Below are 24,746 nucleotides of genomic sequence, written 5' to 3' on the forward strand. Positions count from 1 at the left end.
GCATGTGGGATCTTCCCGGGCCAGGGCTCAAACCCGTGTCCCCTGCACTGGCGGGCGGATTCTTAACCACTGTGCCACCAGGGAAGTCCGCCAGGTAACTTCTTGTGGGGGTGAGGTTGGAGCTGGTGCAGGCAGGGAGTAGACCAGTTGATGTTAAAGTACAGGGAGAAGCAAGATCAGACTTGCTGGCCAGAGGGAGGTATTGCAGAGAGAGGCAGGAGATGAGATAAGCCAGGACTGTTGAAGGGTCTGATGCACCACAGCAGGCAGAGTGTCCACAGAGGTTCTTCATCAGGCGTTGGGGTGGGGCTGTGAACGGAGCTGCCTATGGGTATAATTACCTTGGAAGTTGGGGGAGTTGGGTTCAGGAAGGTGAGACAGGAGACAGAGAACAGTTGGAGGCTTAGTAACAGTCCACGTGGGAGGTGGATGGGGTGAAGGCAGGGGGAGAGTGGGACGGTTCTGACACCATCCAGAGTGATGCCCTATCCCTTCAAGAAGGCGTAGGTAAGCAATCATTCCTGGCCAGGTGGTGCTGCGCGGGCTGTGCATTGTGCAGGTGGCCTGGCTCACGCATGGTTAGTGTCCGAATGGAAGCCAGGGGAGGCCTGGCCAGAGAACCCATATCTTACCGACTCTGCTTCCTCAAAGGCAAAGCCATGTCCTGGTCCCCTCTGTTTCCTCAGTGCCCAGCACGTTGAGGGCAATTAATACTCGTTGATGGAAAGGGGAACAGTGACTTTGGAATTCAAATCACGTGGATGCACTTATTTGCTGTGTGGACTTGAGAAGGTTATTTAACCTGTCTGAACCTCAGATTTCTCATCTATAAAATACAGTTAGCTATCCAACTAATGTACAGACTTCTTAGGCAATACTTTGTAAGAAAGTTCTTGCAAATTGCAAAGTACAATAACATAAAATAATAAATAACAGAATAAGACTGTTGAGGTAAGATAAGATGGGAGGATAAAGTGTTAATGTCATAGACTGGTCAAGGCCAGCACTGTTTCCAAACTGAGAGAAGATGAATGGGTAAAGCCCACAGTTGGGCCTAACATTGTTACTTCCGGGAAATTTTTCTAGACAAAGCCTCTGCCACTGCTGTGGGCAGGCTCCCCATCTCAGCCGTCATTGGATCAAACACTCCTTGAAGACAGGTGTTTGCTCACATGACCTTTCACCCCTTGATGTTTCAGAAACTGAAGCCCCACATCTTCACTGTGGGTGAACAGACCTACAGGAATGTCAAGAGCCTGATCGAGCCAGTCAACCAGTCTATTGTCGTCAGTGGAGAGAGTGGTGCTGGAAAGGTAAGAGGGCCTCTTTCCCACCCTGTCAACTTCGTGACTGGCTGGACAGGCAGAGAGGCAGAGGAGGTCACTCCTCTTGGATTCAGTGTGCAGCAGTGGGCAGGAGCTGGGCAGGAAGTCAAGAGGCAGGGTTCTAGTCCAGGCTCTCCCACCAGCTCTGCTGTAACCCTGGGTGAGATTCTTTTTTCTCTGAGCCTTCATTTTCTCATTGAAGGACTCTGTCAGCTCTGACACCATTGGAAACAAAAGTCAGCTGTTGGGGGTTACAGCATAGTGCTTAAGAGCACATCAGAAAGATATTTAGCTTTTGCAAACCTCATTTCTTTCACGTGTAAAATGGCAGGGAGGGAAAGACCAACACGTAACTCATGGGACTTTTGTGAGTGTTAAATGAACTAGTGCGCATAAGGCACTTGGTGGCATGCTGGGCACGTGGCAGCACTCCTCCAAAAGTAGTTAGCGTTCCAATAAGGAAGTAGCCCACGTGCATCTCTGGGTTGCCCTTGATGGCAAGGGCAGTGCATTGGGCCAGCTGTGGGGAAGGACAGAATCTCCTGATGTGGTCATGTGGTCCCTAGGTGGCAAAATCTTAATGGGTGAGACAGAATGTTGTACAAGGATGAGTGAGGAGTTGCACGGCTGGTCAGAGGAGGCTGCTGGCCCAGGCCTCGCCACCTTCTTGTAGAGCCTCACCAGCCACCCCACCCTTTCCTCAGCATTACCTTCACAAGGGATTCTCTGGACCATAAACCCCCTCTGCCTGCACGCACATGTGAAAGCATTGCTGAGCACTGAGCACCTGCCAGCTTCTAGGCTCCGGGCTAGCCAGCAAGCAGTGGCAGGGGGAGGAACAGAGGAAAAATGCAACATCTGGCTTTCAGGGGGCTCTTAGCTCACTGGGAAAGACAGACAAGGAAACAGATGGAGACAGCAAACTGTAGGGATGAGGGCTAGGACTTGGGTGAAGAGGGGATCTTTGAGAGCTATATCAAGGTCGCCGGTGTCGTGGCTGATGCCCAGCTCCTGGATGAGCCCATTGTCCTCCAGAATTGCTCTGGGCAGCTGAGGCTGGACCTGGCCCTAGACCCATGCAACCAGAGCTCAGTAACCCTTTATTGAACAGCCACTGTGGTCATGGGCTGGGCCTGGTATCTTTTTCAATTTTAATTTATTTTATTTTATTCTATTTATTTATTTATTTTGTGGTATGCGGGCCTCTCACCGCTGTGGCCTCTCCCGCCGCGGGGCACAGGCTCCGGGCGCGCAGGCCCAGCGGCCGTGGCTCATGGGCCCAGCCGCTCCGCGGCATGTGGGATCTTCCTGGACCGAGGCACGAACCTGCGTCCCCTGCATCGGCAGGCGGACGCCCAACCACTGCGCCACCAGGGAAGCCCTTAATTTATTTTTGATAAATAGTAACATAGTGACATAGCTCAAAAATCAAGCAATACTACAAGGCTTACATAAAAAAACAGCAACCCTGCCCCATATCTCTCAACCCTATGCTTTCACATCTTTTAGCAGTTTGTTTGGGTGTCTCCATCCATATTTCTAAACAACATGCTTATATTATTAGTTATTGATTTTTCAGTTTTGACCTTATCTGTTCATTTCCTACTTTGATGAGGATTTAGCCCTGTTTCCCTGCCCCCAAATACATACATAATTATATCACGATTTCTGGGTAAGTTAACATATAGTACTTATAATTACAAGTATGTATGTATTGTTCCCAGCAGAGCCCTGTAACATACTATGATTATATTTCTTTTCTTGTGTAATTTTTACTTTCCCTCTACTTAATAATTGCCCCCACTTTTTCACTTGTTTAGTTTCTGTATACCTATTATTAGTTCATTATCAAACTTGTCACCAAAACTGGAAAACACCTACCCAACAGGTGCTTTTTTTTTTTTTTTTTTTTTTTTTAAACCACACAGCTTCCAGGATCTTAGTTCCCCAAGCAGGGATCGAACCCCGTGCCCCCTGCAGTGGAAGCACGGAGTCTCAACCACTGGACTGCCAGGGAATTCCCTCAGGTGCTTTTTTTTCTTGGCGATGCCTTTCCTAGAGTTCTCACGTCTCCTACTTGCATCCAGACTGGTGGCTGCCAAGGGCTGCTGCCACACAGCTATTACCTGGGAGCTGTTTGCCTCACTCTGGGGATCCAGATTGTCCTCTGTTCTATGATAAATATCTTGTTGTTGGAGCCCAGCGGATTCCTCTTCATCCTTTACTGCCTTGTTTTTATGGAGCATATTCTTTAGTAGCTTCCCAACAAAGGTTACTTGGAGGGCATATTTTTGAGTTGTTGCACATCTGCAAATGTTTATTCTGCCTTAATTTGACATGTTGGCTGGATATTATAATTTCAAATTGGAAATCATTTTCTTTCTGAATTTATAAGTTCTTTTCTTATATATTCTTTTGAGTGTTGCTGTTGAAAGTCCCAATCCATAAATGGTGATTTGTGTTTTCTTTCCAAAAGTTTTTAGGGTCGTCTTTTTTATCCATAAGTATTGAAATTCACAGTGGCATGTCTTTTCTCACTTGCTGTTCTGGATACTTTGTATGGGTCTTTTTAACCTTGAAACTCATGTCCTTTAGTTTGGGAAAATACTATATCTGTTGATAATAATTTAATAATTTACTCCCCTGTTTTCCCTTTCTGGAATTCGTATTAGTAGGAAGTTTGATAAATTGTCTAATGTCCTGTTTTCCTCATCTATTCTTCTGTCTCTTAATATTTTGTCCTATCTTCTGGGAGATATTCTCTACCCTTCAATCCTTTTGAATTTTGAATTTTTAAAAAAAATTTTAATTCTAAGAGTTCTTTCTTGTTCTCTGAATATTATTCTCCCCCCAGCAGCCAGGTCTTATTTCTTCTCTTATTTTGAGGATATTTCATGATTTTTACTTGTCTTCTGTTCCTTTCATTTCTATTTCCAAAATTCATTTCTGTTTCCTTCTAGTTCCTTCTCTTCCTTTGTTGTGATATTTGTCATTCATGTAAAAGAAGTTTACCAAATAGTTAATGATCCTTGAATTTCTGTTCATACTTCAGAATAAGGCATTAAGCAACTGATTAGAATTTCTTATGTTTATGGACAGGTGGCCTCACTATGGATAGCTTTCTAAACTGGTGGGACCCCGAATGGTCATAATTTGTTTTATGAGCTTGTCAGTATCTCCAGAAAAGATTCTTCCAATCTCTTCATGAGAGAGGTAGAAACTATAGTTAAGTGGAAATGATAAAAGCATGGACAACTCTTATCAGCAGACTAGACATGCAGAAGAATACATCAGTGAACTTGAGAGTGAGTCAATAGAAATCAAAAACTAAAGAGAAATTTGGGGAATTCCCTGGTGGTCCGGTGGTTAGGGCCCGTGCTTCCACTGCAGAGGGCACGGGTTTGATCCCTGGCTGGGGAACTAAGATCCCACGTGCCACGTGTTGTGGCCAAAACAAAACAAAACAAAAAAGAGAGAAAACTGAAAAAAAGAAAAGCACATTCAGGAGCTTTGGTACAACATCAGATGGTTTACCATACTTGTAATTGATGTCCCAGGAGAAGAGAGAGAATGTGGGTCAGAAGTAATATCTTAGAAAATTAGCAAAAGATAACAGGCACAGATCCTAGAAGCTCAGGAAACACTAAGTAGGATGCATACAAAGAAAACACACCTAGGCACATTATAGTCAAATTGCTGAAACCAAACATAAGGAAAAAATCGTTAAGGAAGCAGGAAAATATACATAAAGAGGAATAAAGATAAGAATGAGGGCTTCCCTGGTGGCGCAGTGGTTGAGAGTCCGCCTGCCGATGCAGGAGACACGGGTTCGTGCCCCGGTCCGGGAAGATCCCACATGCCGCGGAGCGGCTGGGCCCATGAGCCATGGCCGCTGAACCTGCGCGTCCGGAGCCTGTGCTCCGCAATGGGAGAGGCCACAACAGTGAGAGGCCCGCGTACGGCAAAAAAAAAAAAAAAAAAAAAGAATGATAGGGACTTCCCTGGTGGCGCAGTGGTTAAGAATCCGCCTGCCAATGCAGGGGACACGGGTTCGCGCTCTGGTCCCGGAAGATCCCACGTGCTGTGGAGCAACTAAGCCCATGAGCCACAACTACTGAAGCCCGTGCACCTAGAGCCTGTGCTCCGCAATGAGAAGCCACCGCAATGAGAAGCCCGCTCACGGCAACAAAGAGTAGCCCCCGCTCGCCGCCAACTAGAGAAAGCCCGCGCGCAGCAATGAAGACCCAATGCAACCCAAAAAATGAATGAATGAATGAATGAATGAATGAATAATTTTTTTTTAAAATCGTTCATTCTAAGGTGAAGATAGTAACAATTTATTGTAGAGGTACAGTGGAATCATAAAAGTACTCAATTCAACCAGAGGCAATAAAAGGAGAAAAAAGTAACAAAGATCACATGGAACAACTCAAAAAGAAATAATAAGATGGTAGATTTAAACCCAACCATAGCGATTATTAAATTAAATGTTAGTGGACTAAACTCTTCAATTAAAGACAGAAAATGTCAGAGTGGCTTTCTTTAAAAAGGCGCAAGACTCAAATTATTTAATGTCTTAAAGAAACCCGCTATAAAGATATAGATAGGTTCAAAGTAAAAGAATAGGAAAAGATATACCATTCCAACACTAATCAAAGGAAAGCTGAAGTAATTATATTAATACATAAAGCAAAAACAATTGGAAGGAAAAATAAAATCAAAATTAATAGTTTGATATTTATGCATTCTTTTCAAGTACACATGGAACTGATATGGGCTATCTTCTGAACCACAAAACAAATCTCAATTTGAAAAGATTAAAATACAAACCGTTCTCTGCCCTGAGTAGAAATGAACTAGAAGTAAATAACAAAGATATCTAGAAAATCCCAAAGCGACTGGAAATTAATACCTTTCTAAATATCCTTTGGGTCAAAGAGGTAATCACAAGGGATATTAGAAACTTTGAACTGAATGAAAATTAAAGCAAAACATACCAAAATTTGTGCTTAAAAAAAAAAGCAGTGCCTAGTAGGAAATTTGTTGTAACGTTGAACGCTTATATTCGAAAAGAATAAACTCAAATAATTGACCTGAGCCTCTACCTTAAACTAAGGGAAAAAGAATAAAGTAAACCCAAAGTAAGCAGAAGAAGGAAATAAAGTTTAAAAAACCCCAGTAAAATAGAAACAAAAATAATAAAGCAAGTGAAATCAATGGTTATTTCTCTGAAAAGATTAATAAAATCTAGTCAAACTTAGCTAAGACAAATTACAAATGTCAGAAATGAAAGAATAGACATAACTAAAGATCCTACAGATAAGAGATCTTTATTAACTTTATTACAATAAATTCTACAATTTAATAAAATGGAGAAATATTTGGAAATACACAAACTGCTGAAGCTCACATAAGAGGAAACATATAACCTGAATATCTAAATCTATGAGACAAATTTAAGTCATCGTTAAAAATCTTTCCTCAGGGCTTCCCTGGTGGCACAGTGGTTAAGAACCCACCTGCCAATGCAGGTGTTCAAGCCCTGGTCCGGAAGATCCCACATGCCGCGGAGCAGCCAAGCCCGTGCACCACAACTACTGAGCCTGTGCTCTAGAGCCTGCGAGCCACAACTACTGAAGCCCGCGCTCCTAGAGCCCCTGCTCTGCAACAAGAGAAGCCACCACAATGGGAGCCCGCGCACCACAACGAAGAGTAGCCCCCGCTCGCTGCAACTACAGAAAGCCCGCGAGCAGCAGCGAAGAGCCAACGCAGCCAAAAATAAATAAATAAATAAATAAATTTTTTAAAAAAGAACTAAGGGAATAAGACACAAAAACACAAAGGGAACAGGGGAGACATGAGGAGTGAGAAGTATCACAGCATGGATATGCAGGGGACCCTGAATCTTACAAAAAAAAAAAATCTTTCCTCATCGAAAGCTCCAGGCCCAGGTGCCTTCACTTATGGAGTCTACCAAGTATTTAAGGAATTAATGTTACCAGTTCTATACAAATTCTTTCAGAAAATAGCAGAGAGGGAGCACCTCCCACCTCAGAGGGAGACCTAAAAGAATTTACCAAAAAAGCTACCAAAAAGACCCCAAACCAAACAAAAACAAAGCTAAAAACTTGTAGTGAGGTGTAGGGAGTTTATCAAGGTGGCAGGATACAGTCAGTATACTAAAATCTATTGTTTCTCTGTCCTAGCAATGAACAAATGGAAATTAAAATGAAAATAGACCTCATCTCAGGTGATTAAAAACAAAACAGTGAGAATTTTGTAACTAGATTGCCTGGGTATAAATCAGAGCCCTATCATTTACTAGATATGTACTCTTCAATAAAATTTAATTTTTTTCTATGCCTGAGTTTCATCATTTTGAAAACAGGTAGTATGTAATTGTATCTGCGTCTGTAGGGTTGGCAAGAAAACGCATGGAAAGTCTCCTTAGGTCAGTAGCCTGCTCAGGTCAGGGTGGGTTGTCCTCCTCTACCCCAGCCCCCCTCATTTCTTTTTTTTTTTTTTTTTTTTTTTTTTTTTTTTTTTTTGCGGTACGCGGGCCTCTCACTGCCATGGCCTCTCCCGTTGCGGAGCACAGGCTCCGGACGCGCAGGCTCAGCGGCCATGGCTCACGGGCCCGGCCGCTCCGCGGCACGTGGGATCCTCCCGGACCGGGGCACGAACCCGCGTCCTCCGCATTGGCAGGCGGACTCTCAACCACTGTGCCACCAGGGAAGCCCCCCTTCATTTCTTAAATGCATCCTCAGGAACTAGGAGAAGCAGAAGTAAGTGTCCCCGTTTCACAGACGGGGAAGTGCCTTGCCCAAGGATACAGTTGAACTCAGCATTCACCCTTCGGTCAGCAGCATACATGGTGGAAAAGAGGGCTGCAGCAGGCAGGCTCAGAAGTGGGAGGGAACGTGGACACAGCTCCCACAGGGCTGTTTCTTCCACAGACATGGACGTCCCGCTGCCTGATGAAGTTCTACGCTGTGGTGGCCGCATCACCCACATCCTGGGAAAGCCACAAGATTGCAGAGAGGATTGAACAGCGAATCTTGAACTCCAACCCTGTCATGGAAGCTTTCGGTGAGCTTGGTGTCCTCGGCACGGTACCTCAGTCCCATTTCCTCGGTGGTTTGCCACCTTCCAGGGAAAGGAGCAGTGTTCTCTTTAGGAGAGGGGTGGAGGATAGTTTATCATTCACTGCCATGGATCCCCAGCTTCCTCCCAGGTACCCTTAGCCTCCTTCCAGTAGAGGTGACGTCACTCTGTCGTCCCCTCCCTCTAGCCTAAGCAGGTGTAGCAGTGGTGCTGGAGAGGACCTTCTGGCTCACCCAATCCAAACCCCAGCCTTCTGAACAGCTTCCTGATGGTTCAGGGAAGGGGACTTGTCTAAGGATGCACAACAATTAGTGTCCATGTTGGCATTCTACATGTTGTGCCTTACCGTCTGCCTCAATAGTAACAGCTTGTTTTTGATCCTTCTCCTTCAAAGAAAATAGTCCCTGACTGCCTAGATTGGCTCTTTCCACTCCATTGCCAGGAAGTTCTAACTCACCTGAATTGCATTTGCTAAAGCCCGAGTGCCCAGTCCATAGTCCTGTCCCTTGTGACATGGCAACCAACAAAGGGGCCTTTAGGTGACTTGAGGATAGAGACCTGGCCCCAGCAGACCTGAGGCCACCTTCGCCCCTGGGGACTCTGTAAACATAAGGTGTGATCTGTAGGGAACGCGTGCACACTGAGGAATAACAACAGTAGCCGCTTTGGGAAGTTCATCCAGCTCCAGCTGAACAGGTAATCTCTGCTGCCAGTCTCTGTGCCAGTCTGGCTGCTGGGGGCGGGGGAGTGTGAAAGTGGCTGGGGCAGTGCTCAGCCTGGGCCACCCCTGTGGGCAGAACTCAGCTCCTCCTGGCATGTTTTTATGTGTGATAAGTGAACCTGAGGGTGATCTTTGAACCTGGAGAACTCTAACTCCTCCAGCCTGAGGGACCCTGGGGCAATATGCTCGTGCAGCCCATGTGTTCTGACTTCTACCCTTGCTCAGACAGTTCTAGCTAAACTGCCACCTCTTGGCTACACTTCTGAGCTTGAAGCTGGGGCTCTGTTCCTGCCTCTGGATGGGGCAAAATAATGTACAGAGGCCTTGGTCCTGCCCCTGAGCTTGTTGGAGGGCAATGTCCCAGACCCCAACCAAGGACCTGCTCAGTGGTCCCTAGTCCTCACAACCCCCATTGCCTAAGTAGAAGAGTTGGGGGAGGTTGCAGTCTGGCACACAGTAAGTGCCCAATAAATGCCCATGGAATAAACAGGCAACTAATGGGCTCCAGCCTCCTTGTACCCAGGGCCCAGCAGATGACTGGAGCTGCAGTTCAGACCTACTTGCTAGAGAAAACTCGAGTGGCCTGCCAGGCCTCCAGTGAGAGGAACTTCCACATTTTCTATCAGGTCTGTACCAGGTGGGGCCCACAGCTGCCCAGATGCAGGGCGGAGATGGGTCTGTGCCCCTAAACCTTCCCCTCCCTGCCTTGCTTCATGCCTGCCTGTTCACCTGGTTTCAGCAATGCCACCACTTATTCCTGCAAACTTTATGTAACACTTCCGCCACACACTGGATCTTGGCTCCCGGGATGGTTTTGGCATGGGAACGTGCTTGCCTTCTCTGTCAGATCAGAAGGTCCTTGAGGCTGGGACTGTCTCCGCAGTGGAAACTCTCACTCTCAGACGGAGGGTTGTTCTCGAACAGAAACTGAGAACAAGGACTTCCCTAGACTGTGCCTCCTCCATCAGACAGGGGGACCCCCAAGGCATGGATAGTACGTCTCTCTGCTCTCAGATTGGGACTGGGGGCTCCCCAGGTGGAGTTTTGCTTTCTTCATCATACTGCAGACCCCCTCAGTGAGTTTTTTTGCATCGGGTGGAGACGCCCAGAACTGTTTGCTGCTGCTTTTGCCCCCCTGCCTGCCCTGGGCTCTCTACGGGAACCTCTCAGCCTTGTGACGTTGCTGCCGTTTCTCACTGCTCTCATCCCAACCCCAGGCTTACACAGGCCTAGGCTTCCCCAGCAGCCCCAGCTCAGCCCCCGTCCCCATCCCCACAGATCTGCAAAGGAGCCAGTGCGGACGAGAGGCTCCAGTGGCACCTCGCTGAGGGAGCCGCCTTCTCCTGGCTGCCCAACCCAGAGAGGACCTTGGAAGGTAGGGGGAGACTTACCCAGCGCCCTGGGCCGGCCCGGCAGCACCCACCCATCCCGACAGGGCCCGCCTCCCTCACCCCTCGCTGCCCCTGCTGACCTCTGGTCCTGACACTAGGCTGTGACTTGGATTCCTTTTCAGAGGATTGTTTCGAGGTGACCAGGGAGGCCATGCTTCATTTGGGCATCGATGCCCCCACCCAGAACAACATCTTTCAGGTCAGAGGAAAAGCCACACCACTGACATGCGGCAGCGGTGATGGGCAGCCCCTTTTATAGGGCCCTTCTCTCAACGTGTGAGACTCTTTTCCTGAGGATCTAGGACGTTAGGCCCCACTGCACAATCTCCAAGGAGTCGCCCGCCTCTCTGTGAGGCTGAGCCTGGAGACGGGGGGGTCTGGGTGGACGGGGGCAGAGAGGACAGTGGCAGGGCACATAGTGCTGTAGAACAGGCCAGCACGGTGACCCACAGAGGTCAAAGGGCAAAGTGCCTGGGTCAGTTATTGCTCCATTAATCAGAATAGAGAAACGATGCTGCCACGTGGTTGTCTAGTGTGTTAAAAGTTTTTAAATCATGTTCACACCTCTTGGCTCACTTGGTATTTTTCAACAGACCCATGGGTATGGAGATTATTCCCATTTCATGCTTGAGAAAACTAGAGACCTGCCCACGGCCAGACAGCACTAAGTGGTGCAGATAGAGTCTGTACCGGGTGTAGTAATTCTGACTTGCCACCATCTTCCTCTTCCTCCTGGGACGCAGTGCTCACCCAGAGGGACTGGGCCCCACTCATCCCCACTGGTGGTCCCCCTCCTCCCATCTTTCTCCTCACTCCTGCGGAGCGGCGGGAGGGGATCTGTAGGATTGGCTGGCAGCAGAGACAGGGATGCCGCTGCAGGGAGAGGGCAGTGCGGTGGAAAGAGACCTCCACCTCCAGAAGGGGGCTGCTCAGGCTGTGGGGGAGATCACGGCCAGTATGGGCACCGCCAGCCAAGAGCTTGGCCGGAGGGACAGCACATAGGACAAGTGGGTAACACTAGGGGTCTGGACAGGGGCGCTGGCTTGGGGGTGGCATGACCTGCCCCAGCCGCACTGCCCGTCAACACAGTAGTCTTCTCCTGAGGTGGGCTGTGGCCTGAAAGCCAGTAGCATGTGGGCACACCCTTTCTGGGACCAGACCGGGATGGTGGGAGAGGCCCTGCTCTACCGATACCAGGTCCAAAGGTTTCCAAGTTGCTGGACCCAGGGGTCCCCTTTCTGCAGCCCCTGGGGGCTCATCCATGCGGGTCATTGACCATGCGGGGTCATTGAGTGCGAAGGCAAGGGAGCACCCGCTGGACAGAGACCAAGATCACAGATCCTGCCCTAGGCTGGGCTGTCAGAAGCCCAACGGTGCTGAGAAAGAGCCAGAAGGAGCCAGAGCCAAGCCCCCACCAGCCACACAGAGGTCGGGCCGGTCCACGAGGAACAGGAGCGGCCTTCCCACACAGTCTGCTTCTGGAGTCGGGGGGCAGGGCGGGGACAGACTGTGGGTGACGTGGCGGCCCCAGTGGCTGCCCCGGGTGGGATCTGAAGTTGGATCGCCTGGCTTCTCATCCTGCCTTTCTCCTTTACCAAGTGTGTGGCCTCGGGCTTGTGATTTAACCTCTCCTCATCTCATCTCTGTCATGGGCACCACCACGGCACGCGCCTCATTGGTTGAAACGATTACGTGAAATGATGCATGTAACTTGTGTAGAATTGGGCCTGGCCGAGTCACGGAGTAAGTGGGCAGTAATTGAGAGCTGTTATTATTCTGTTATCATCAGTGTCATATCCAGCAGGAGAGAGACCCTTCCCAGGCTGGGCTCCAGCCCTTGAGAAGGGGCCCACTTCGTGTCCCCTCCCGCCCCCTCAGGCCCTAGCTGGACTGCTGCACCTCGGCAACACCCGCTTTGCTGACTCCGGGAACGAAGCCCAGCCCTGCCCACTGATGGACGATGCTAAGTGTGAGTGCAGGGATGGGGGGCCTGCACCTCAGGCTTTGGTCAGACACCCAGGGAGCAAGGCAGGCCCTGCCGGAAAAGAGGCAGCATTTGGTGGGATCGGGTGGGAGGGAGGCCAGAAGGTGAAATTTGGAATCAGTGCCCTTGAAGCCATAAGCTATAGGGCCCTGCCCCAGAGAAGTTACTCCTCACCCCATCTCTGCTGCAGCAGATAGCATCTTACAGGTAAGAAAATGAGAGTTGGAGGGTTTATAAAGTGGTTTATCCCACTCATGGCCGTGTGGACTGGCACACGGAAGCCCTGGGTTCAAGTCCTGCCTCTGCCTTGGCCAAGCCTCCTCGCCCACCTGCACCCGGGTTCACTCTGCCCCATTGGGTGGGTCGTGGTTCCCCTGTGGTGACTTCACGGGGCCTTGTGCCGTGGGATGTTTGGATGGAGGGTGTCTGTGCCTCCCAGGCTCTGTCAGGACAGCGGCCTCACTGCTGCGGCTCCCAGAAGACCCTCTGCTGGAGACACTGCGGATTCGAACCATCAGGGCAGGCAGGCGGCAGCAGGTGTTCCGGAAGCCCTGCTCCCGGGCCGAGTGTGACACCCGCAGAGACTGTCTGGCCAAACTGGTCTATGCACGGTGAGCGCTCTGGGCCCTGCCCTCCTCCCAGGGCCCCCCATCTGGAGTTGGAACAGACCCCTCAGGCAGTACAGCTGGGCCCAGGGTGAGGGCTGCCAGATAAAGCAGACAGGTTCCCTGCCCTGCTCCCCAGACCCTGGGGGGCAGGAGGGAGTGGCTCCTGGGCTTTCCCCGAGCAAGGCCCTTGGCTTGATTCTGGACTACTCTGCGTGGAGAAGTTGCCACCTGGCCTAGATTCAGCATGTTATTAAAGTACAGGAGCCTGCCTTGACCTTGGTGATAGGTGAGGAAGGCCTGCCTGCCTCTCTGCTGGCAAGGCCGGCCCCAGAGGTGATGTGGGTCCCTCCCAGGTCCAGGTGCAGACCCATGGGTGAATAGGCTTCTCTGTCTCTGTGTGCCCTTGTACTCTTGGTAGTCACCTGGGGAATTTGATAGATGGTGGTAGAGCCAGAAGCTTTGCCCACAGTCTTGAGCAACACTGCAGCAATTGGAGCCCAGAACAGGGGGAAGGTGGGGGTCCTGTCCTTTTCCTATTGGTTCTGTGGGCATCTCTACCTTTTGGCCATGTGGTTAAGGAGTGATTTGTTACTCTGGGTTCTGAGACCCTTTGGGGTGCCATTGAGGATGTCTGGGGGCCCAGGATCCTCTGAAATTATGGGACAGAACACGTGTGTGTGTGTGTGTGTGTGTGTGTGTGCGTGCGTGTGCGTGTGCGTGTGCGCGCGCGCACGTGCATGTGCTTATAGAAACTTGGGTACCTGTGGAGAGGGTCCCCCTGCTTTCACAAACTTCTCAAGAGCTAAGAACCTGAGAAGCTCTGCTAAGGGAATAAGATCCTCTGAGTGAAAATGGCCCAGGGCAGCTGGGCCCAGACTGAACCCAGTTCAGCAAGGTACTCTTGTTTTCACTCCCTAGAAGCGAATTTCAGGTCAGAATTTGAGGCCAAAGATTTTTAAAGCTTTTGTGTCAAATCACTGCAAAATGAGCAGGTAAAGTGTGATCACGGACACAGTGAGTCTCTAATCATGGATCATTTTACACACAGCACACAGGTCATTGTATCACTAGGTCACTCATTTTTAGTACCTCAAATGGGTATTTGAAGCCCTTGTTGCAAAAATAAGAATCATTTACTGAATTGAAAAAAAGTTGCAGAGCAATTACTTAAACGGTAAGGAAGAAACCCTTATATAGTATCATATGTGTCACCACGTTGTACAGCAACCATCCCGTCATCTCAGGGGCGACGGTTCCAGAGTGCAGGATGCCACTGTCCACCTCGGGTGACTCGGGGCCCCCGCGTGCAGGACGGAGTAAGGGGACGTGGTGGGGCCCTGTGTGTGGAGCGCTCTGGCCTCTGGCCTCCGCAGGCCGAGGTTTGCAGGGGAGTCCAGTGAACTCGGTTCTTCACAGTCCCACCCAGAGCTGCCTGTCAGCCCCTTCTCATCAAGATGCAGCTGGGTGTCGGGCCGGGGGACTGAGGCAGACCCACTCCCTGTCCAGCCCCAGAGGCTATACCGGACCTCAGTGGTATCACAGGTTCAGTTCCAGACCACCACAATAAAGTGAGTCACACGAATTTCTTGGTTTCATGGTGCACAGCAACGTTACATTTACACCATACTGTAGACTATGAAGTGTGCGACGGCTTTATGTCCAAAAGAACAATGTGCATAACTTAATTTCAGAATAACGCTGTTGGGAAAATGGCGCTGATAGACCTGCTCGATGCAGGGTTGCCACAGACCTTCCATTTGTAAAGCACGCAGTAGAGCAAAGCACAATAAAAAGGGATGTGCCTGCAGTTGGTCCCGTGCTCAGTCTTGCTCGTGGACAGGCCAGGCCTTCGTGTGCCCGGGAACATGCATGACCACAGCCTGCATGTGTAGTAGGTCAAGACAGGATGGGCAGGACACGAGAGGAGAGTGTTTAGCCCTTGACCTGTCAGGCTCAGAAGACAGGCCCTCCAAGGTGTGGCACCCAGGCTGGAGGGACAGTCCTGCCACCCCTCAGGCTCAGCCTGACGCCTCTCACCGGAGCCCACTCCCCCCGCCCCACCCCAACAGGCTGTTTGACTGGCTGGTGTCGGTGATCAACAGCAGCATCTGTGCGGACCCCGACTCCTGGACCACTTTCATAGGTAGCAGGGGCTCACCCTCCAGGAACCCTCCTTCGGAAAAAGGACGGGAGGGCCCGGCACAGAGAGCAGAGCCCTGGGTCTACTGCGGGACTCCGGGCAGCTCCTTTCCTTCCTCTGCACCCGTCTCCTCACCCTCCACCAGCGTGTGGGCGAGGTCTCTGCTCTCCGGTGCCCGCATCTGACTGTCGCTAGCTCTCCAGGCAGGCTCAGCTGGCGGCTGGGCCACGAGGGCCCCTTCTCTCCCTGGAGACCCAGCTCCGGTCTCAGGAGAGTAGTGGAGGACAGTGAAGGAGCTAGATTAGAAGGGACATGGGGGACATGGTAACATCATTGGAACCAGCTAGGGGAGGAAGTAAAGCTCAGAAGCGTCGGTGGAGTTTGCTCCCAGAATGGTGGAATTCTAGGCACCAACCGAGCGCGTGAGACTCAGGCTGTCCAAACCAGGTTGGACACAGCGTTCCCCGGGATCTGGTCCCCTGACACCTCGTTCGGCCTCTTCCTGCTCTGATCTCTGAGGGGACAGGAGGCTGCCCTGGGAACCACGCTGGGGTGGGAGGTGCTCTGCTCACCGCTGGGTACCGTGCTCGCTCCGCCTCAGCTCCGGGCTGCCAGGCATGAGGCTTTACCCTGGGCTCCTGTCGTCCCGCGGGTCCCGCCTCCTCCTGCATTGCCCCACGGGGTCTCCCCTTCCTGCCAGGCCTGCTGGACGTGTACGGGTTTGAGTCTTTCCCCACCAACAGTCTGGAACAGTTGTGCATCAACTACGCCAACGAGAAGCTGCAGCAGCACTTCGTGGCTCACTACCTCAGGGCCCAGCAGGTGAGGGGTAGGGTGGTCCTGCGTCCTCTCTTTCTCCCTGGCCCCCAGCCCCGTCCCTGGATCTGACCAGGCGTCTTCGGTTCCTTCTTTGACACTGCTCTGGAACGGGCTGTGGTGCCGAGGCCGGCCGTGGGATGGCCAGCCGGACCTCAGACCGCAGTTGCCTTCTGCCACCCCACTCCCACCTCTTCCCCCAGGAGGAGTACACAGCTGAGGGCCTGGAGTGGTCGACTGTCAGCTACCAGGACAACCAGACCTGTTTGGATCTCATCGAGGGGAGCCCCGTCAGCATCTGCTCCCTCATAAACGAGGTGGGAGGGTCAGCTAGTGTGCAGAACACCCAAGTGGGGCTTTGGGCTTCTCTGGGACCTTGAAGACCATCCTGTGCCCTCGGTGCGCCCCTTTCTCTCCACCTGCGTAATGGGTTTGCTAGCCCTATAACCCCTCCTTTTCCGGGTCACTGTGATGCTCCCATGGGTCCACGGGGTGGGGACTGTGAGGGCTGTGAGCCCCTCTCACTTTGTGGCTGACCACCTGTCCCATCCTGGCCCACACAGGAATGCCGCCTTAATCGGCCAAGCAGTGCAGCCCAGCTCCAGACACGCATTGAGAGTGCCCTGGCGGGCAGCCCCTGCCTGGGCCACAACAAGCTCAGCCGGGAGCCCAGCTTCATCGTGGTGCATTACGCGGGGTCTGTGCGGTACCACACCGCAGGCCTGGTGGAGAAGAACAAGGTGAGGGCTGGGCCGTGGCCTGTGGGCCCCTGCGTGAAATGAGATGCTGAGTCATTCATTGCTGCATGTGTGTGGAAGCTTCTATCGTGCATCCTCCCCTCCTGAACATCCTCCCGAATCCAGGGTCGCCTCTTGGGCCCTCCTGTCTGAGGTCTCTGCCCATCAGGCACAACCTGCCCAGAAATGACTGCATTTCCCGGCTTCTAGGCACCCAGTAGACCAGCTCTGAGTCTCTTGGGCTCAGGCCCTGCCCTTCTTCTGGGGCCTGGGTGAGCAGGGCTGGCAGCCCGTGGGCAGCACCACGCCTGCTCTCACCCTTGTCCTTGTCCTTTCCCCACAGGACCCCATCCCCCCTGAGCTGACCAGGCTCCTGCAGCAGTCCCAGGACCCCCTGCTCAAGGTGCTGTTTCCTGCTGACCCTGAAGAGAAGTCCCAGGAGGAGCCCTCCGGCCAGAGCAGGGCCCCCGTGTTGACCGTGGTGTCCAAGTTCAAGGTGGGTCCGGTGGTGCTGATGCGACGTGCTTGGTTCACTCATCAATCTCCAGTGCTTACCAAGCACCTCCCAGGATCAGTGCTGTGTGCTGGGAGCCCTGAGGAGTCAGGTAGCCGTGGTCCTGGTCCATGGAAGACAGAGACCGGAAACTAACAGAGGGACTGTGTGTGTAGTTGACGTGACAGGACGCCTGGGGGCCCGTGGGTGGCAGTGCGGCCTTTCGCCCACTGCTGATAGGGTGATCATGGAAGAGCAGGAGTTACCTGAACCTCTGTGACTGGCCCACTCCCAGTTCCCTAGCTTCCCGCTCAAACTCTGTCCTCGGCCAGAGCAGACCTGTCCCCTCCTGCCGTCGCTCAGCCCTCGCACGTTCTGCTCTGCCACCCCTCAGCTCCACCCTTGCTCCCACCCTCCACGCCACTTCTCTTAGTTTATTCCTTGTCCTCCTTCCAACCGCAGCCTTCTCATCACCTCCCACAGGAGGCAACCAGGGAAGCCCAGGTTTGGTTAGCCCTTTCCTGCCCAGCCTCAGACACACCACTGAGAGAGCCCATCCCACGTCTGCAAGGCCCGTTAGGCCCTGAGCTGTGAGACGACGGCAGACGGCCGTGTCGTAGCCCTGGCAAGGCTTCCAGCACACAGGACGGGCTTAGTCGCCCGAACAGCTGTCGCCCGAACAAATGGCAGGGGGTTCTGAGATGCTTCTCTTCTGGAAAGGTTGCTCTGGTGGGGGGCGGCTGAGACCAGATGCAGGGAGACCAACCAGGTGGGGAGGGCCACAGGTCAAGAAGGGTCCCTGGAGGCGGAGCTGAGGAGTGGAGTGTGCTTTGGGCGCACCCAGTGAGAGCTGCCAGGAGTCATTCAGGGTGTGTGAGGATCCAGGTCTCGGGGCTGGGAGGGCTGCTTGGAGGTGTCACTAACCAGGGCCCAGCCGGTGCCCCCCCAGCAGCCTGACCCACGGTCTCTCCCCTCTGCAGGCCTCCCTGGAGCAGCTTCTGCAGGTCCTGCATAGCACCACACCCCACTACATTCGCTGCATCAAGCCCAACAGCCAGGGCCGGGCGCAGATGTTCCACCAAGAGGAGGTAATTCACACTGGGCCAGAGCTGCTTTGTGGAGGGTCCCATTCGACCAAGACCCTGGAGGGGTAAGGGGCAGGACGTCTGCTCCAAATGGAGTGACATTAGGGAGGGCTTATCTCCTTAGCTCTGGCAGGACAGTCACGTACAGTTGTGTGGTCTGTGTACTGCACGGTGGCCCAACCACAGGAGGCAAGTAGGGGCTACAGTGCATCTTGCCGTCTGCTCACCAAGCCATGTGCCCTGACAAGAGACAAGAGCTGAAAGTCTGTGTCACCTTACAGACCAGACACAGTGCACTGTTTCTGATGGAAGGATAGTTTCTAAAATTTGCACAAAAGCACTCTGTGGCCAGCAGCTGCCCTTTGCCCTTTGGAAGGATGTGGTAGAGGTATGAGAGCTGGACGATGCTGGAAAGTGTCCCACAGTCGACTGGCAGGTATGACCTTAGGGTTCATAGTCAGGACCACTACTCTGTGGTAAAGACCTTGGTTGGGCCCCAGAAGCATCTTCACAGTATAACCTCTCCTGCCTCTTAGCTGTGACTCACTCTATTGACTGCAGAATATAAAATAAATAAAAAAGAGGAACTGGATTGGGCTGCATTGTGAGGCAAAGATGGAAGCAGTGAGACAGCCAGGAATAGCACTGGCCTCAGTTGTACCAGAAGCCAGGCTTCAGATAAGGGGACCTGGGGCCACCAGGACCCTTTCTAACAGGGAGATTTTCTCAAGGTCCCTTGATTTCTCACTGCCCCAAAGACTGTCTGCCCATCAGGAGAGCCTGCAGATCCACACCAGCAGGGCCACAGGAAGGGTGGCATTTGGGGCCTGCTGACCCCATGCTGCCGCCCTGTCTCCCCACCCCTGCAGGTCCTGAGCCAGCTGGAGGCCTGTGGCCTCGTGGAGACCATCCACATCAGTGCCGCCGGCTTCCCCATCCGGTGAGTGGGCCGGTCCATCCAGTGCAGGGGGCAGGGCCAATGCCAGGGTGGAGCTCAGGGCGCAGGTCAGACAAGAGCCTGACCAGCCCAGAGCAGGATGTGGAGATAAAGAGAAAGAGGCAGGTCCGCAGAAGTCGGCCTGGAGCTCTAGGGCTGCGCTCACTCTCTGTGGCCTGTTTTGTGGAGGCACCGTGTCTGGTGCGTATCAGTGAATAAGAAAGGTGAGTCTTGCCCTCTTAGGGTGTGCATCGCTGTGGAAAGGAACAAAAAGTGCCATTAGGTGGACAAATGGGGGAAGGGGTCAGGACTGCTCAGGGAGGGGCCCTCTGAGCAGCTCAGGCCTAGGGAAGCAAAGCCAAGGGGCCAGCCTGGGAAGACTTGGAGGAGGGGAGAGTATTCGAGACCCGGGGAACAGCAACCCCAAAGCTCCCAGGTTAGGACCTGAGAGACGCTAAAGGGACCGGAGCACACACAACAGACGGGGGCAAGGGGGGAGGCTCTAGGCCACGTGAAGACTGCGGTCTTCCTGAGGGCTGTGGGAGCCGCCGGGCGTTGGAAGCAGGGCGTGCTGCGCGCTCTTCCTGTTCCGTGGCTGCTGTGCGGAGGCTGCCCTAGGGTCAGGAGAGGAGGGAGGAGATGAGCGGGCGGCTGTTACAGGTAGAACAGGTGTGATGGTGGCCCAGTGAAAAATGGAGAGAAGTGGGTAAAAGTGGAGTGTGGCTTGCCATAGAAATGGGACTGTGAATGGACAGACCGTGGGGTACGGGGCAGGGGAGCAGTCGACTTCCAGGCTGCAGAAGCGACTTCCAGGCTTCCATCTGAGGCAAGTGGATGAATCGGGACACAGGATGGTCTGGGGGAGAGGGGAGGGGAGGGGAGGGGAGGGGAGGGGAGAGTCCGGTTTGAAATGGAGGGGCACGTGAGGGTCTGTCCTCAGTGACTTTTAACACCGTGAGCAAGGAGATCACAGGGGGAGAGGGAGGTCTGAGGCCATTCCCTGAGGAACGCTCACGTTTAGAGAGGGTGGATGACGAGAAACCAGCAACAACTTGGAGGGGATCGGGGTGAAGGAGGAAGCCAGGACCGTGGGTGTCCTGGAGGCTGAGAGCGAGCGAGCTCTACAAGGGAGAGGGGTCCGCTGGGCACCTGCTGCCTAGAGGCTGGTCAGAGCACTGACCCCTGGAGTTGCTGGCCACGCTGGTGCAGTTTTGGGGACAGAAGCCAGACTCAGGAGGAGGAAGTGCCGCTGTGTAGAGAAGCGCTGCCGTGACGGGGAGCCGAGACCCCGGGAGGCAGTGGAGGGGGCCGTGGCGTCAGAGGGGAGACGTGCTGAGCCCCTGTGCATGGCAGGAGTGACCCAGGTGTCTGGGGAGAGGCTGGCGAGCCCCTTTGGGAGGGGGCAGGCTGCAAATCCCCTCCTAAAAGAGCAAGGCTCTGTCTGGGTAGGACCAAGGCTGCAGGAGCTGGAGGCCCAGCATAAAGTGGTCTCCACTGGCTTCCCGCCAAGGGGCCCTAGTAATGTCATCTGCTCAGTGGGCACAGTCAGGGCAACACCTCACTGGTGGTTGAGCAGATTAAACAGTGACTCCTGGCTCACGGCCAAAGTCACTTCATCTCTCCTTCCGCCTGCTTTGGCTTCCAGGGTCTCTCACCGGAACTTCGTGGAGCGGTATGAGTTACTGAGAAGGCTCTGTCCTGGCGCAGCCCCCAGCCCCCATGGCCCACCCCCAGATGAAGGGCGCTCAGGTGAGGGCGCCCCTTTGCCAATCACTTGTTCACCCAGTTTCCTGAGCACCTGCCTGGGCCATCTCAGGGCGAGGGGCTGGGGCTTCAGAGATGAATAAAACACAGCCCTGCCCTCATGGCTCTTGGCTCAGTGGGGTAAACAGACCAAAAGAAGACAATTAAACAACGGGGAAAGTGGAGACACAGAGTTCGGAACAGGATGCTGTGGGTGGTGCTAGAGAGGTATGAATGGAGAAGGCTTCCTGAAGGAGGTGGTGTCTGAGGCTAGATGGGATTAGCCAGGTGAGGGGCATTCCACAGGCAGGGACAGCACTGTGTGTGCGAGGAGCTCCAGGCTGTTCAGTGTTGCTGGCTCATAAGGGCAGAGAACAGTAGGCGGTGAGGCTGGGGGACAGGCAGGCCCTCTCGCAGAAGCTGGACCTTCTCCTCCAGGCAGATGGGAGGCATTTCGGGGGAGGAAGGGAGTGGCGTCAGCCTCATGCTTTCTGGAGGCTACCGTGGGGCGCCCCGTGGTTGGCCAGAAGGGAGAGAAGCTAGAGATGTGGGGCCGGGCAATGTTGGGAAGGAATTGGCCAGACTTGACAAAAGCGTGTGATTCGATGTAGAGGGAGAGGAGAGGAGAGAATTAGCCATGCCCGGCTGGTGGGCAAGAGAGGTCTGGGGAGGCTGCCAAGCCCTGCCCGGCCGGTGGAGACATCCGCAAGGTACCGGACAGCTCCCACCTCAGGGGAAAGGCCTGGTCTGCTGGGGTTGTTGGGCCTGGGCACAGGTGGAGGGAGAAGAGGCCAAGGGTAGGATACAGACACAGACACAGACACAGACACAGACACACACACACAGACACACACACACACACACACACACACACCCCACACACACCCCAGGGCCAGCAGAGCCCAGGCACAGTACTGCTTTGTATTTCCCTCTCTTGGGCACGATTTTGTCACTTTCCTTTCATCCTTTCTCCCCACCTCTCTCTCCCCCTTTCTCCATGGTGTGCTCTTCTGTTCTGTCTCTTGCCCAAAGCCCCTGGCCCCTGGTTGATTTTGCTGCTGTTTCTCGTCTGCGGCGTTTCCTTTGGCAGCCTCCAGAGAGGCACTGGGCAGCTAAAGGTGGTCAGAGCCCTCAGGTAAATCCTCCCTGTGCAGGAGCCGGCCCTGCTAGGTGTGGGAGGGCAGGCGGGGGACCCGGCGGGCCTCCATGGGACTGGGGTTTGTTCCCCCTTTTCCCATCAGTGGCGGGAGGGCCCAGGCGCAGAGGGAGTGGCCCGGCTGCCCTGTTTGGCCCTCAGCATGTTTGGGGCCGTAGGAACAGATGCTGGCTAAGCAGCCTGGCAGTCCACGTGGGAGTCAAGGCACCCGGTGCCCTCTGCCACCCTGCCCAAAGGGACCCACAGGAATGGAGGCTGCAGGCCAGTCCAGGGCACAGCCTCAAGTGGGATTTGGAGATTCCTCCCAACAGCCCGGGACCGGAGGGACAGTGGGAGGCCGCCTCCGGCCCCCTCCCAAAAGGAGGTAGAAATGGTTAGAGGCAAGAACAGCAGCAAGGAATCCTGTGGAATGTTAGGGAGACCAGACCAGTTTCTTAAGGCCACAGAAGTGTGTAGACGATGAAGCGCTGATGGGACCTCTGTCTCCGTCCCCCAGAATGGTCTCCAGGCTCCGAGCAGGCCACGCTGCAAGCCCTCCTCCAGGACATCCTCCACACTCTGCCAGCCCTGGCTCGGGCACCAGCTGAGGCCACGCTGGCCCCAGTGCACTGTGGCAGGACCAAGGTGTTCATGACTGACTCCGCGGTAAGCTGGTTTGGGATGAGGAGTGGCCAGCCATGTGCTGTCCTTAGCAGGACGGTCTGGGCCCTCCTGAGGGCAGGGGGAGGAGAGGCTGAGGGCCTCAGTGGATGCCCCTTCTCCCAGCTGGAGCTTCTGGAACGCGGGCGTGCCCAGGTGCTGGAGCAGTGTGCCCGCTGCATCCAGGGTGGCTGGAGGCGACACCGGGGCCGCAAGAAGGAGAGGCAGAGGCGGGCCGCCGTGCTCATCCAGGCAGGTAGGAGAGGTGGGGCCCTGGGCCGGCAGTCATCGCTCCTGGCCAGCAGGTGGGCCTAGATGAGGCCACTGTCTGCAGCTGCACATGATCCAGCCCACATGACACCTGTTTCTTTCGAAATGCTGCTGCTAGAGTCCCCACAGACCAAAGCTGTGTCCCAGCCTCAAGAGGTTAACTGCATGTCTCTGTGGTGCGCTGGGATTCGAATTCCCTGTCCAGTTCACCCAGAGTATATCCAGTTCAGTGCAGACCAGGCCACACCACAACTAAGGGTGCTTTGTAGGTAGCAGAGGCTCAAAAGTTGCCTTTAATTCCCCTTTCCCAGTCCTAGATAGCTATTTATGCCACCTTTTTTTCCCTTTATGACAACTCTTGTCATTACCTGGGCTCCCGGGCGTGTTGAGTTTAATTAAGGAGAAGGTAAAAACTGAGAAGATCTGATTAAGGAAGCAACGTATGAACCATGACACAGCAGCCTCATTTTGAAAAACAAAAATACTAGAAACAACGCAAATATCTGACAGTGGTGGAGTCATGGCTACATTATGGACGATCCTTAACTAGCTTAGAAGTGTTTTTGAAGAATATTTTTAATTTACCGGAAAAACATTTCCAACATGGTGTTCCAATCTGAATGCTGAACTACACATCAAGGTGATGGCACCTTCATAAGGTGCGTTTGCGTGTACAGGCCTGAAAAAAAGTAAGGAAATACTGTAGAACTATCTGGGTTGGTGAGATAATAGGTGACTTTTATGCGTCTTTAAACTTTTTAGTTTTTCAGAATCCAAATGTGTTTGTTAGTATTTAGTCGAATAGCCCATTTTCTGAATATGACTGTACCAAAAAGAATCAGAAAATGCTGAAATTTCAAAAGAAGAAAATGAAAATTGCCCCACGATCAGCTCCCCATCCAGTCCTTCACCAGCGCGTGGGTGTACGCTGGTGTCGTTTGTGGATTCATAAGGCAGGCAAGCAAATTCAATTACGGGTTTCCAAAAAGACAGGTAATTTTTTAAAATGCAGACAATTCAGACCCTTCTTGTTTCCTGGGCATTACACCTCAGACTGAGCCCGAGGTGGGAGGTGACCCCATGGCAGCTGCCCGTTTGATATGTGGGTATCTATCTCCAAGTCTGGGCAGTCTGAGCTGTGGTTTGCAGAGCCAGGTCTGCTTCACGTGTTGACGGAGTCCCTTACCTCATGCGGTGGCACAGGTGGCCATTCATTCAAACGTTTACAGCTGCTCTGGTGTTGCTGCAGCCTGGTTACCGAGAGCTCTGATGAACATTTACTCTTATTTCCTGTTTCTGGACAAACCCCTCAGCCGTTCGTTCCTGGTTAACTCGGAAGCACATCCAGAGGCTGCACGCAGCTGCCACGGTCATCAAACGCGCGTGGCAGGAGTGGAGAGTGAGTACTGACCTGAGAAGTCAGGGTGGGCAATGATGGACCCGGGCTGGAGCGCTGGCCCCGCCACTGCAAAGCGGGCGGCCTCGTGTCCTCATGAATGAAGTGGACACGACACCGCCTACACCGCAGGACGGTTATGACACGGTCGAGTGGCACAAGCTAAAAACCATGGAACTGTGCGCTTGAAAAGCATCAATC

At 53.1% G+C, this 24,746-nt stretch overlaps 1 protein-coding gene across 13 annotated transcripts in view; it reads left to right on the forward strand.

The window, feature by feature from the left end:
• Positions 1-24,740, forward strand: part of MYO19 (myosin XIX) — a 32,127-nt gene extending 7,387 nt beyond the window's left edge. For 5 of the 13 annotated variants that reach the window (XM_028498625.1, XM_028498624.2, XM_028498628.2 and 2 more), the window contains 19 exons: positions 1,200-1,313; positions 8,282-8,414; positions 9,056-9,125; positions 9,674-9,776; positions 10,429-10,525; positions 10,664-10,740; positions 12,420-12,510; positions 12,965-13,136; positions 15,203-15,276; positions 15,974-16,095; positions 16,293-16,406; positions 16,653-16,829; positions 17,170-17,322; positions 18,300-18,407; positions 19,274-19,344; positions 20,987-21,090; positions 22,737-22,885; positions 23,006-23,135; positions 24,463-24,740. In XM_028498625.1, coding sequence (XP_028354426.1) covers positions 1,200-1,313; positions 8,282-8,414; positions 9,056-9,125; positions 9,674-9,776; positions 10,429-10,525; positions 10,664-10,740; positions 12,420-12,510; positions 12,965-13,136; positions 15,203-15,276; positions 15,974-16,095; positions 16,293-16,406; positions 16,653-16,829; positions 17,170-17,322; positions 18,300-18,407; positions 19,274-19,344; positions 20,987-21,090; positions 22,737-22,885; positions 23,006-23,135; positions 24,463-24,584 — 2,181 coding nt within the window. In that variant the 3' untranslated portion in view covers positions 24,585-24,740. Of the gene's footprint in view, positions 1-1,199; positions 1,314-8,281; positions 8,415-9,055; positions 9,126-9,673; positions 9,777-10,428; positions 10,526-10,663; positions 10,741-12,140; positions 12,298-12,419; positions 12,511-12,964; positions 13,137-15,202; positions 15,431-15,874; positions 16,096-16,292; positions 16,407-16,652; positions 16,830-17,169; positions 17,323-17,781; positions 18,040-18,299; positions 18,408-19,273; positions 19,345-20,986; positions 21,091-22,116; positions 22,220-22,736; positions 22,886-23,005; positions 23,136-24,462 lie in introns of those variants that run through there. The other 8 variants (XR_448251.4, XM_028498629.2, XR_003682835.2 and 5 more) reach the window with 8 other exon arrangements.
• The last annotated feature ends 6 nt before the right edge of the window (positions 24,741-24,746 follow it).

Source organism: Physeter macrocephalus, chromosome 14 (genome assembly GCF_002837175.3).
Source record: "Physeter macrocephalus isolate SW-GA chromosome 14, ASM283717v5, whole genome shotgun sequence".
NCBI classification, from domain to species: Eukaryota; Metazoa; Chordata; class Mammalia; order Artiodactyla; family Physeteridae; genus Physeter; species Physeter macrocephalus.